The sequence below is a fragment of the Lonchura striata genome, chromosome 1 (genome assembly GCF_050655825.1).
Source record: "Lonchura striata isolate lonStrDom1 chromosome 1, ASM5065582v1, whole genome shotgun sequence".
Lineage (NCBI taxonomy): Eukaryota > Metazoa > Chordata > Aves > Passeriformes > Estrildidae > Lonchura > Lonchura striata.
Genome location: NC_140703.1, coordinates 16655222 through 16668839, shown reverse-complemented (window position 1 = coordinate 16668839; position 13618 = coordinate 16655222). Strand labels below are relative to the sequence as shown.

General features: G+C 37.3%; 1 protein-coding gene across 6 annotated transcripts in view; it reads left to right on the top strand.

Moving 5' to 3' along the window:
• EPHA6 (EPH receptor A6) overlaps window positions 1-13618 on the top strand; it is a 383007-nt gene that overhangs the window by 246420 nt on the left and 122969 nt on the right. For all 6 annotated transcript variants that reach the window (XM_021550126.3, XM_021550124.3, XM_021550127.3 and 3 more), the window contains one exon: window positions 9577-9701. In XM_021550126.3, the coding sequence (XP_021405801.2) occupies window positions 9577-9701 (125 nt within the window). The remainder of the gene's footprint in view (window positions 1-9576; window positions 9702-13618) is intronic.

The following is a 13618-nucleotide window of genomic DNA, read 5'->3' as shown; positions in this document are numbered from 1 at the left end:
GGGAGAGTTCAGACAATTCAGAGGTTCTTGCTAGGACAGCGTTCCTTGGATAATTAATTTCTTGTAAAGAAAAGGCAGGCTCCTTAAGCTAAGTGATGTACTGACCTGGAGGTGTGGATGCTCAGATTTCCTTCTCACATGAGTCTCTGTCAGGAGATTGCTTCCCCATGAGCATGGATATGTGTAGTAAACATTAAAGCACAAGCTGCAGGGTATGAGCAGCAAATAGTTGATGAGGCTTCCCTTTTGAAAGGTTATTCCATAATTACAAGCCTTCCACAAACCTCTCTTGGAAATATATTTTGCTGCCTGTCATCTGATCTAATTTTTACGCTTCTCTTCTTTCTTGGTGTTTTAATTTGTATACAAGTCTAAAAGATGAAAACTCTTTAGATACCAACGGTTTTTCAACTCTGCACAGTTTTGTCTTTGTCAATAAAAGCAACTCAATCTTCTTGAAAGAGGAAAACACAGAAAAAAAGACATTTCTTGTTCAAATGCATTTAATATTAGTGTGACATGTTTTCAGAATATGAGTACTGTAGTCCAGAAAGAGCCACTGGCCTTTTCTGAAGCTCAGGTTTTAGACATAACAGAAGTTAAAGGCCAGCAGCTCTTTGCTTTTAGAGTGGATTTGCCCTGATAGCATCAGGTGTCATTGCTTCTATCCATCATCTTGAGAGCCTGCCCTCAGACTCAGAGGTGTATAAACATCCCCAGTGAGCTAACTAAAAGAACATATAAATGATCTTTCACTGCAGAGCATGTGCCTTGATATTTTGCCTTGTTTTTTGGTAACTTAAACAGGCTACTTCATTTAGAAGTATAGATACACCCAACTGAAAAAAAAAACCAAAAAAAAAAACAAAAAAAAGAAAAGAGAAAAAGTTTATTTAGCACCTTGACATACCTAAAATTACTCCTGCATTGTTCTAGAGGTCACCTTTAAAGAAGATCCATGACTGATTTTGCAATGAGCTTCTGTGCTGATGGTAGTGATGTATGTGTTAAATACTGTGCCTAAAACATTTGATCTACCAGCACCCAAAGCAGGTTCATCGTCTCATCTTCTGACTACAGAGGGATTTAAGTCAACTTGGCAAAACAAATCCCCAGTTTTTTAACTTACTTGAATCAAGTCAGATTCTACCCTACTTGACTAGAAATTGAACACCTAACCTACATTTGACAGCAGCAGTGCTTTTCAGTGATTCGTGTGCATCAAGTACAAACCATCGACTTCCTGGCATCCCAGAAGTGCTTCTTGTCTGTATGCCAGAGTTTAGAAAGGTCTGCTTTTCTGTGCAGAGGTTTCTACATTAAAGATTTAAAAGATACTTGACCCTCACTAAAAGGGAGCAAGACTAAACCTTTGGAATATTTTTAGCATTTATGAAATATATAATAAGTTACATAGTTTTGTTTGTAGCATCATTCTGGGAATTAATTTATGAGGCCATATTAATTTAGCATGACTGTGGTTTATAGAATGCTTTGTCAAAATCAACATTTTTGGGGAAATCATTTGAAGATGTACAATTGAAGTCAGCGTTGGATGTGTATCTATGCACTTACACACATTCACTCAAAATATTGAAGTACAGCAGCTCTGACATTCTCTGCACATGCCAACAAACACAGCTTTTACAGAAGGTTCACAGAAGATGTTCACATAAAATATTCATTATATTCTTGCTAAAAGAAAAACCTCTTTCAGACCTGTAAAGTACTGTTTGACAGAAAATCCCTTAGAATCTCATCTAGCCTCGTATTTGGATATAAACAAGAGCAGGAAAGATTTGCTGAAATGAGTGTACATTTTATGTTTGCCTTTGTTACATCGCAGGATGAGTGGCAATTAATGGAGTGAAAAGATGGCAGATTTCCTAGTGCTTTTTAACCTGCTTATTTCATTTTCCAACTTCTGAGATCAATTTAGCAGCAGGAAGTTCTGCAGAGCAATTTGGTTGCAGTTGACCCTGGAGGGGTTGTTGCTGAATGAGACTTAGTTACAGCTCTGTTTCCGTAATGACACCTCGCTGCAATAAATGATTCCTTCTTAACCTCAAGTTGTATTTCCAATCAATTTATAGCAATACCCAAGTTACACCAGGAGGCTGAAAACAAAGTTCTCTGAAGAACTCTGTCACCACAGGTTGTCCCCACATCACAGGGCACCTAGCAGCGCTGGAATGATATTTTTAACTTATATAATACACGGGCTGGAACACATCTTTCTTCATGCTGATTAACATCATTATAGTAGCAATGTGAATCTGCTGATAAACCAGTTCCTCCTGCCTCCTTCTCTTTTAGCACAGTTTTCCTTAAAAAGGAAACCCCATAAGCCACTTTGCCCTCTTTTTTTAGAGGAATCCTGTGTGTCAGGAACAGTAGCCCAGGAAAGCGCACGCACCAATTTCAAACATGCCACCAGCTGACTGACATTCAGCAGCTCACCAAAAGCTCTGAGTCAGGGAGGAACAGTGAACAACACAACACAGAACATTGTGAAAGCAGAAATCTAGTTAGGGACATAATGTTCTGTCACTTCTCCTCTAGGTACCACAGCAGGGTTTACAGTTGTCATAAGGAGTAATAGGAAGGGAATGGACTTGCCTGGAGTGGCCTCTTGCCTGGTTTTTGATCCAGAACGACATACCCAGAAGAAGGCAATGAAGAGAAGGGCTTTTTTTCCCCAGTTATCAGGTTTTTACTGTGCCATTCAGCCATAGAAGTTGTCGCCACCTGTTGTGAGCTGATGTACCAGCCCCACACAACCTCAGTTTTTCCTTCTGCCAAACAAGCAGAGGGCAGCGCAGGTTTTCAGAGAGCTGTTCACTCAGGAATCATGACCTATTAGGTCTTTAAGTCTCTCATTGCCTCCTGCTGCTCCAGCCCTAGAAGGCAGTGGAAAAGAGCCAAGAATCTGTTTATTCTGATGTAAATCCCTTTGGTTGCCAGAGGCCTGTTGATTTGATATTATTTGCCTTTATGTGACAGGCAACCTGGTTCAGTTTTGCACTTTTTTTTTTTTTGTTTGTTTGCTTGCATCTGATTCCTGGACTCAGACCCTCCATCTATGCTTTCTTGAACCAAATTTATTCCTCTTGGTTCAGACATACAGAGCATGTAAAGTAACCCCTTAAAACATACATTTAGGTAAAGCATTTGTGTGATTTTTAAAGGGATACTATTTAAAAAAAAAAAAAAAAACAAAAAAAAAAACCAATCTTGTACCTAAGACATTATTAATAGTTTATTATGCTATAAATTGTGTCAAATATCTCACAATACTTTTTAACTTTGAGGTTTTGCACATCAATATAGAGAGCAGAACAGCCACACAGTCTGATTGACAGATGAGAAGGTTTTATTTTATACTTTTGTTTTAAGTATCTTCTACTAAAATCCACTTTGAAGTATCAGAAGCTGAGTAGGTCCTGTAAGAAGTAAAAGTTTAGGAGTGCTTCTGTCTGAAGCTCAAAAAATGGAGAATGGCAGCATGTTCTGGAAGTGAAAGAAAATCTGTAGCGTTGCAAAATCGTGTGGATGAATCATTACTGTCTCCTTACATAAGATCTAAAATAGATGAAAGAGAAATTAGGCAGCAAGGAAGAAAGAATTGCATTATGGAACACAAAAAAAAAAGCCATGTTGAATCTACATTTACCCTGGAGGAAATCTGGGGGTTGTTTCTATCATGACCTTTAGCCCACAACACTGTAAGCAGAATCCAGTTTTTGACAAGGGTATTGGGTTCACTTGGCTTCCATCCACCATTTCTAAGCAAGCAAAGAAAATCTGCAAGGGGAAAGACTTTAACATGGAGAGAGAGATGATAATTATAACTTGCTGGAGGCCTATTTTCAGTAAATGAAGTGCTTCAAAAGAAGCACATTGCTTTGCTGTCCTTTGAGTGCAAACCTTTAGGGAACTAGTCTAAGAAAATGATTTTAAAAATACTTTTTTAAACCCCAAACTTGTTAATCTGCAAGTTGTAATGCTTTGTCAGAGAAACACCATGCTCAACTTTGAACTCCAAGGTTAGTGCCACTAATAGTATCCGCCTCCAAGCATTGTAACTGTGAATAACTACTGAAATTATTAGGAAGATAAGGGACTCTATTATGGGAACAATAAATATCTTATCTAGTCACTGTACTAATTGAAAGCAAGTTTGTATGGTAAGAAAACAAATTCTTGCTGAATTCAGTGTAAACCTGAAGATGTTTCCTCCATGTGAACATCTTTAATATACAGAGGTGGGTTATGAACTGGGGATTTTTTTAATAAAAGTTTAATTTCTGTTCATATTTCAATGGTTTGTTTCCCATGTCATCTTCTGCTCAGGTTTTAGTCTTTTATATTCACACACTCACACTTCTAACAAGAAAGTGCTCACGTATTGCAAATAATGGAATTTATTGACATTCACATTGTGTGTTAAGATAGCTCAGTCAAAAGATTAAAGAAAATCTCTGGAGCACAACCAGAAAAGAATATAAACAGAGGTCTCCTGGATCCCTATCACATCCCCTTGTTCATAAGATACTCTTTCTTCCCTTATCCTACAAAGATAGCAACAGAAAGATGAACAAACAAACACAAAAGAAAGAAAGAAAAGAAAAAAAAAAGAAAACTGCATCACTGCTGGAGGATTAATAAACATACTGCAGGAGTGAAGGCTGCTCTGGATGTTAGACAGCACAACTACATCCTTCAGGTGACTGATTATATGCTTCACACATGGCATTAGTAATGCAGGATCAAGGCTCCAGGCCTCTTAACTTCCCTGGAAAACCCTTGGCAAATACCTCAAATGGGTAAAACACTGGAGGCACTATCATTGATCAGGAAATATTGTTTCATTCCAATTCTGTTACTGGAATAAAATGTCTTCTTTAAGAGAGCATCTTTCTACTGATTATTACCTTTCTAATAGTCTTCCTAGAATCAGAAATAAAAGCAATATTTCTCTTACTGTGCCCTGAAATAATGTCTCCTTTTTTTTCCCCAAATGTAGCATTGTGAATAAAATCTCAATGCTCTTTTTATTGCTATTTATAATATAAAATCATGCTCAGTGTCCAATAGTACAGGAATTTTCATATAGTTACAGAATGTAGGCAGGTGAAACACTGTAAAATTATAATAGCATTTTCTGGTATAGAAAAAGTGCAAAGAGTGTTTTTACCATCTGGAAGAACACTTCAGATTTGGACCTTGATACATCTCAATTCTGTTTCATTGATTTCCTAACATTTTTGTTTAATGGGCTTGAAATTAATAGATAACTGTGGATTCCCTCCTCTGAAGGGAAACCCCTGCTCAGAAGACAGGTGACAAAGCCCTGTGTTTTGGTGAGTGTGATCTCTCCTGTACCTTGAAGCAGACAGAGGTCTCAAGGAGAGAATTACATTTAATTGTGCAATTTGTGTTATTGTTGGTAATGGCAGAGGTATAGAAACAACAAACTGAATTAAACATGTGATCCCAAATGGCATTATTTTACATATTGAGACCCCCAATATTTTCCATACTGACACCCACAGCCTTCTCAGGAGGATGCTGTCCAAAGGAATGAAGTTGCTCCCCACAGCATCCGTACAGTTCAGGTCCCACTTCCACTCTCTCCTCTCCAAATTTGTATCTGCTGGCACTTCATTGGTTTTGGGTAAAACAGATATAATTCAGGGGGAATGAAGGAGGAGAGCAAAACTGGTGCAGCTGTTCTTATTTAATGGTAGATTTTTTTTAACAAGAAAGTGACTGAAGGGAGAGGCCTTTGAGCTGTCATGGTTTCTCTTCACCAAAGAGAAATCTCATCTGAAATGAGACATGAAGGGGTGGAAGATTCCATGCATAAACAGCTATCAGGTGAACTTCAGTCATCAGCTGCCATAGGGTCTGAAGCTTCTACACCATGAATGAGCATCCTATAAAAGCTGTTCAGTCCTGGAAACAGGAGACATTTCTTTGCCTACTTTCAAGAGTGGGAAACAAGTAATAGCACAATTAGAAAATGCACTAAAAGAAAAAAGCTTCAGCAACCCTACAGATCATCTATTTTGAAGTCAGACAGTTACAGATAATGGAAGTCAGCCTCAGAAAAAGAAATTTTCTAGGGAAAAGACACTTAGATCCAGTCATTGTTTAAAATACACATTTTCTCTCCTGTATGTAGCACATGAGAAAAAACATATTCTGAAAAATAGAAGCCAAAGGAATTTAGAATAAAATCATCTCACTCTGAATTAAAGAATGAACTTCCATTATTCAATAAAAATTTGAAAAGACCAAGAAGCTTATTGGACTAAATTAAATGAGGAGCTCACCACATTGTAGATGACTCATCGTAATTCAAGAAATTTACAGCAGTGTAGAAGAAAACAGATGGTGCAAAGAATCCTCTGTACAAAAAACAGATCAGTGCTGAGCTCAAGAGTCAGAAATCACCCTTCAGCCTAGGACCAATGGCAAGAAAATGCTGCCCTGAAAGTGATTAAAACTTATGCTGCTCTTCTAAGCATTTATTTTTTCAAATGTTTTCACTGAGTAACTATATTACAGTTCTTCTGCAGCTACTGGATTTGAAACAACTAATTAAAAGAGCTTCTCATTGATTCATAGGAACATTAGAGCAGCCTTTAGGAATGGGAAAATAGGATTTACCTATCTTACAATCTTCTGATTAAAAAGAGCTTTAACAATAAGTGGATAGGATCTCTAAGGTCTAATTGACTTCTGCTCTGGTGAGCAACAGTTATAAGGAGCTGAAATTTCTCCATAGAACTGAGCGCTCTTTAGTAGCTCTTCACAACAAAAGAAATAGAAACTCAGCTAGCTGTGCTTTTAATTACTTGGTTTTATTTGTCTGTTTCTTCCTACAATAAATTTCTGACTGGAATCCTATCTGGCAAAAACAGGATCATCCTTCTGCATATACAGGAAATGGTAAATAGTGATTCTTCAGTGCCTTTTTATTAAAAATCACTTTTTTTTTTCTTGATACAAACACAAATACACTTCTCATATCACAGCTTTATGTGCACATCTCTGCATTTGAATCTAGAGGGTTCAGTGCCACAGGTGTGATGTGAGCCTTCCTGTATGGGCATGTTGGTTTCAAGTGCAGGTCAAGCACAAGTAGTTTAGGGGAGATCTAAAGCAATTTTGTTCCATTAATTTCTGACTGAGTTCTTTCCCAGGAAATTATATACTGAATTATAGAATATAATTAATATTTATATACTTAATATACTGAAGTTTTGGGAGGATCTTCCAATGCACCACGACTGTGCTTTTGAAATGCACTTCGTCAGATGGAAGAATTACTGTGTTGAGCTCAGGCTGAAAACATGCATGAATTGCTGTATAAATTTAGAATTTAGAACACAAAGAAAAATCCCCAATCATGCAGTACATATTAAAAGCTTGTAAAGTTTAGGCTTTTGAAGACATGTTATATCAGTAGTGTTTTATGAGCCTAAAAGAGCCAAGAATATAATTTTATCTACAGCTTAACCTGGTGTTTTCTGTCATCAATCTTAATAATTTTGCAAGGATTGGGTTGTCTGACCCAGATGCTGTGGGATGAAGCTGCAGTGTGCTGGGAAGGTGGCCCAGCTGATGCTCTAAGCAGGCACACAGATGTATCTGACAGGTTTCTATAGCTCCCTCAGACCTACCTGTAAATCACAGCTTAATGCCAGTGAATGATTCAAAATAACAAATAGTAAAACTATTTATGTGAGCAGCGCCTTCCTAGGCCTTTGATCAGTGTTTAGCAATTACAAATCCATGTTTGCTAGCTTCTGCTTTCCTTTAAACAGACCTGTCTTTGTATCTTGCTTGGAGAAGTTGATTGTACCCCAGAGAAATATTGTGAGAGCTCAACTTCACCCTCAGTTTCAAGAGTAAAAATTTCATTTTAGCTGAGGGAATAGTTATACCTGCCCAGGGATAACATTTTGGTTCAAATCCTGTGCATGTTTTTTATTTATTATTTGGTGGTTTATTCTGTTCAGTTATTTACATTATGCTGTTTAAGGGCTTCCTGAAAACCAGGTTAATCCTTTATTTTGCTTGGCAGGATATTTTTTTTTCTCTGACACGCTGGCATCAGACCTGTGGTTAAAGTGGCAAAGGTGTAGAAGTTTCCTATGTAAGCTCTTACACTTTGGTAGGGTTTTTTCTGGTGTTATGTGTTGAGTTGTTTTTTTTTTTTTACATCAGAGGGGACAAAACTATTATCCCACAGAATAGTTACCCAAAGGTAAGACTGGATGGAAGTTAATTTTCTGTCTCAGATAAATGCATTATCACAGAGAAAACTGCGCATGTCTCTGTATAATTTCCCTTTTTCCAAAGACAAACACATGGTTTTGTTTTCTTCAGTGTTTGTTTGCATTCTAGAATTTATTGTTTTCATTTCATAAGCCTCCTGAAATGCTTACAGGAAAGAAAACTAAGGCGTGAAATTTTGTGACTAGAAGCAGATTCTCTTTTCATTTTCCTAGGGAGATTCTTTTGTTCAAAAGATAAAACCAGAAGTCATAAAAATGTGTTATTTTTAGGAGACAACTCCATGGAAACTTGGAAGAAATTAAGTAAGATTCAGTAGAGAGATGAATGGGGAGGGTGTGTAATAAACTAATACATTTTAGTGGAAAACAAATAGTGAAATTCATGAACCACTTATGGTGGCTGGATTGTTGATCTTAGTTGTGTTCAAGACTGTTGAATAATATGACTGGGTTTGCTGTAACATTTGGGAAAGCTGCACATCAATACTATTAAAACCACATTAGTGTCTGGAGAATATTTTTACATGCTTGACCAGATTAATAAAATAAGCAAAGATTGTTCTCTAGAATACAATCTTTGCACCATTTGAAATCATTGCATAGATAACTGTGCACCTTCTTTTCAAAAAAGGCAGAAAAACTGAATCTTAAATTTGGTTAACCCCAGAGTGAGAAAATCTGGCTCCAGGGTACATCCATGAATGTTGGGCCCCTTCCAGAAGCTGCTTTTGCCCATACCCAGTTCCTTCCAGGGGCTCCTGAAGGAGCTGGCTCTTGGTGCACACAGACACCTCACAGAGGGCTTGCCAGAGAAGGGATTCATTGCATCTGTTTTGAGCTGGGTCGCTTTATTTTACTCCAAAGAGTAACCTGAATGTACATCCTAAACAGTTGAGTCGTACCATTTAATAAAGATTAGCCTGCATGCAGAAGTTGCTGCCTCTGCAACGTGGTTCTGCTCTGGACACAGTGTCCCTGGAGCCAGCAGTGCTGCCTGCTTGGGGCAGGGCCCACCCCAGGGGTTTTTTTTCTGTATTTTTTGCACAAAGCCATTTTTCAGAAGCTGCTCTGCACTTCAGCAGAGTTACCAGCGTGTACTTGAGCCGTTCATTCCAGGTTCTGTGCTTTCCCTGAGAATTGCCATCTGTCATGCTTCGCTGTCTGGAGGTCACTCCAAGTTGCCTGGGGTCGGTGTCCTCAGGCAGGAGGTTGGAAGGATAAACCGTGTGCTTCGTCTTTAACCCTTAGTTATCCTTTTCCCTTTCAGCACCCACCTTGATAGGTATGGTAAGGAAGGACTGGGCTTCCCAAAACAGCATTGCCCTCTCCTGGCAAGAGCCGGACTTTCCCCATGGAGCAATTCTGGACTACGAGATCAAGTACTATGAGAAAGTAGGTCTCACTTACAGCATCACCCACACTCAGATCCTAAAGAGCAATGTGTTTTGTATTTTTAATAATATTTTTAAAACGCTTTTCACTTGACCCCTCGTACAATGCTGTGTATGCCAGACGTTTTCTTTTGTGCTGATTTTTTGTTGTTTTGCTTCTAACTTGTTAATGACTGTCTTGTTTTGCACCAGAATTGAGTAGAGCAGCAAGCAGATTGTACATTTACTCATCTCATAGTAACCACGTTTACAAAGGATAAATGGGTCACATGTTTTAACATATTTTGATTTATGGGCTGTAAAAACTTAATATTAGAGTGACACTGACACAACAGAATTAAAGTGAATGGGAACGTGATTTGATTTTGAGGCAAAATATGTATTTATTTATTATTGCTAAATAAAGCAATAATATATGCTTAAAGGATAGAGTGTACCAGCCTTGTTTAGAGGGCTATGAAAAGTTAGAGAGAAACTGTCAGATTTCTATTGCTCTGTTAAAATTAGGCAATTTCACACAGAAGAGAGCTACAACATGCATTACAAAAAAACGTACAAGGTGTACATACAGCATGTGTTGGGAAAGCATAATTTGAAGCCTCTTTCTCCATAAGCACAAAACATATTGGGTCATTTCCAGTTGCTATAGGGCCTGGTACCAGTAAAATTTCTGCTCTGGCCAGTGCCTTCAATCCTGAAGACACAGACAGGAAGTTTTTGGTATCTGCACCTTAAGAGTTGTTAAGTCAGTTCTTGCTGTTTCCCTGCCCCCATCTGAAGTCACACTGAAACTGATGTGAATGAAGGTCACAAAGAACAGAAATACAAACCAAGTCATGAAAGAAAGTATTAGGGATATTAGGCTCTGTAAATATTTTATAACTTTATTCATTGACTGCACTTCTCTGTTGAGATTATGCAGCCTAAATGATGTAGAAGAAAGGGTAAACTGGGAAAAAATCCAAACCATTTAAATAGGACAGGTATAAGGAGAAAACGGATTGCTTAGAATATTTGGTAAGCCACAGCAAGGAACCCTATTTTCCTACACTAATGGAAGTCCTCCAGGTTCTGATCCATTATGAAAGTAAGCCCCATTATGACTTAAACTTCTTTTCTTCATTGATACTAAAGAGGTGAATTAAACACGACAAATTGAGAGATTTTATTCAGTTGTTCAGTTGAATTGGAACAGTTCCAAAGACCTGTAGCCGTTCGTAAGGATGTTAAATTATAAATCTTAGATATGCATTTAATAAAATCCTTTCTCAATAGATTATGTGCCAAGACCAGTCAGTGCTGAGTGACAAGGCAAATAATTTTTCATAGAGGTCTAGTTACTCCTTATCATTAACCATTGTTCAGCAAGACTACATGCACAGGCTTTAAAACTCTTTGCTACATAAAAGTTTAAACCACTCTTACCTGTTTCTACAAAAAAAAAAAAAAAAAGGAAAAATGAGAACAATTTTCTCTGTCCAGCTTTTAAAATATATAAGGAGCATCTTCTATCTATAAACTCTTTTCTCTGAGGTCAGGGGAAATAAATGCACTGCTGGCATCTTCCAGTGCTGTGGCACAGGAATTTGCAAGACCTCTCTTGGAGACCAGATTCTAGATCAGAGAGATTAATAATCCAATACTGCAAGTCAGTCTGCTTATTTACAGCATTAAATTGGAAAATGTTATTTCACACCACTTTAATAATATTTAAATCTTGCTTTAATCATATTTAAATCAAGAAGCGTGCATTACAACACTGGCTAAGCATAGTGGCCAAATGCAAATGAAATTTTATATTGAAAAAGAAAAAGGGATGCTTCCTACCTCAAAGCCATAAAATATTAATATGCACAATTAATTTAAGTTCAAATTATTTTTTTCTTCTTTACTGTGGAGCTCTGTATATTAAAAAGCACAGTTTGTGTTATGACAGGGCTAGATGTAACCAGTGACACTGTAATCTCTCAGCCTTCCCAGGAACTCTGAAATGGGAATATCAGCATTCCTTTTCTCAGCAGAAGTGACAAAATAGGGATGTTGTTGCATGCTCACAGGAAATATGATAAGACTGAAATAATTTTCTACTGGATCTGGTATGAATTTATCACAAAGACATCCCTCTAAAGAGAGAAAAAAATGGAGGTAAAGAAGAACATGTTAAATATGAAAAGGTCAGAAATTTTATTAATGTCTTAGGGAGTCAAGAAAAAGGCAGAAAACAGTAGTCTTAGCTACTAATAAACACACTAGGTAGAAAAATGGAACAACTTTTGCAGTCCATCTTTATCCCTTTCTAGCTGTTATTTGCATTTAATAAAGAAAGGGTTTGTTCTGATAAACAATATAAGAAATTGAATGTCTCCATCAAATACAACCACTCAATCCCTCAAATTCAGCTGATTATATCAGTTTCTTGACTTCTTGAAGCTCTGAAGAATTATGCAATATTCTAAACTTTTACACATATTACTGCTATTTTTTTTAATTCCTTGTTGACGTGTGAAAAATTGTCAGTACCTCATTAGTGAGCACATTACAGGGAGCAGCCTGCTTTTAATTATCGCCAGTAGCTCAAAAATTCTGTGGCTCACAAATGGAAGTTGTATCTTGTCATGGGCTCCCAATGTTTCCTGGAAGATATGTAAACTAGAAATCAAATAGCTGCCCAATGAACTGTAAGCACTCCACAAAATGGGGCAGCTTCCAACAACTTCATAAGGAAGACAAAATAAAGATGATGAGCATGGAACATAAAGATGCATCTTTCCGTGCATTTCCAGAAGAGGCACAAGAAGGGAAAGAGGCTACACTATGCCAATTATGCAAGAAACTTATGCTCTTGTAAACTACAAATTACTCACAGAGAACTATCAAAAGATTATGTCCTCTCTGTGAAAAATACTCCTCTGAGAAAGACTACCAAGTTATAAAGAAATAAAGTAGAGAAGGAGAGTTATCCAGAGGTCTCAGTAAGTTACAAATAGGGTTTCATACATTAATTTCAAAGTACAATAAAGCAGTGCAGTAATTTTTCTGCTTTAAAGTACATTTTCCTATATGACCTTCATTTCTCCAGGGAATTGCTGTAAAACACTCAGAACTTCGCGAAATATTGTCTCTAAAAATGAAAATCTTGTGCCAATAACAAAATTTCATTGCAAGCTAGTTGTACAGATTTGTAGCTTCTTATTTAGGAGTGCACTGTTACATTTTTATGTGGTTGTCTGACAAGGGGTCATTTTGTTCTGCAGCCTTTCAGCCAAAAATGCACTGAACAAAATCTGACCTAGGACATAATTCAAGAACTGCTTTGGCCTAGGAGAACAAAAATTCCTCGACATTCAGTCCAAGATTCTCTGAGTTCTGTCCCAGCAAAGAGAAAGGGTTTTCCACTGTTTGAATAGTTGTGTGATATAACCAGGTAGAGAATATTATAATCCTGAAATAATTGCCTTGCTGAGGCTTGGTAGTTGAAATACCTGATTTCAGGTAGATTATAAATCATTCTGGTCTATGCCTTGGATAATAAATGAGTCTTTACACCAACACACAGAAGATCAGTTAAATGTTTACCTTGGAGATCTAAGAGATGCTCATAAAAGCATTTCTTCATAGACATTTTGTTCTAAACATTGCAAATTATCTCTGTTGATACAGGGTGCCTGCCCTATTATGCACCCTCTCCATTATATTTTGTGACCACAAACACTATTTCCAGAAGAAAAAAAATCTCTCATGGGCCATCTTGCCTTTCCCTTTAAAAATCAAACCTATTAATATAATCTCGGTACCATTGCTAATTGCAATTAATTTTTCTTTTATACTTTCAACTATTGCTCAGACACTGACCAAAGTTTGCAAGATTTGCAAGATTCCAGGGCATCATAATCTCTTTACCTCTCATTCAAAGGGTTT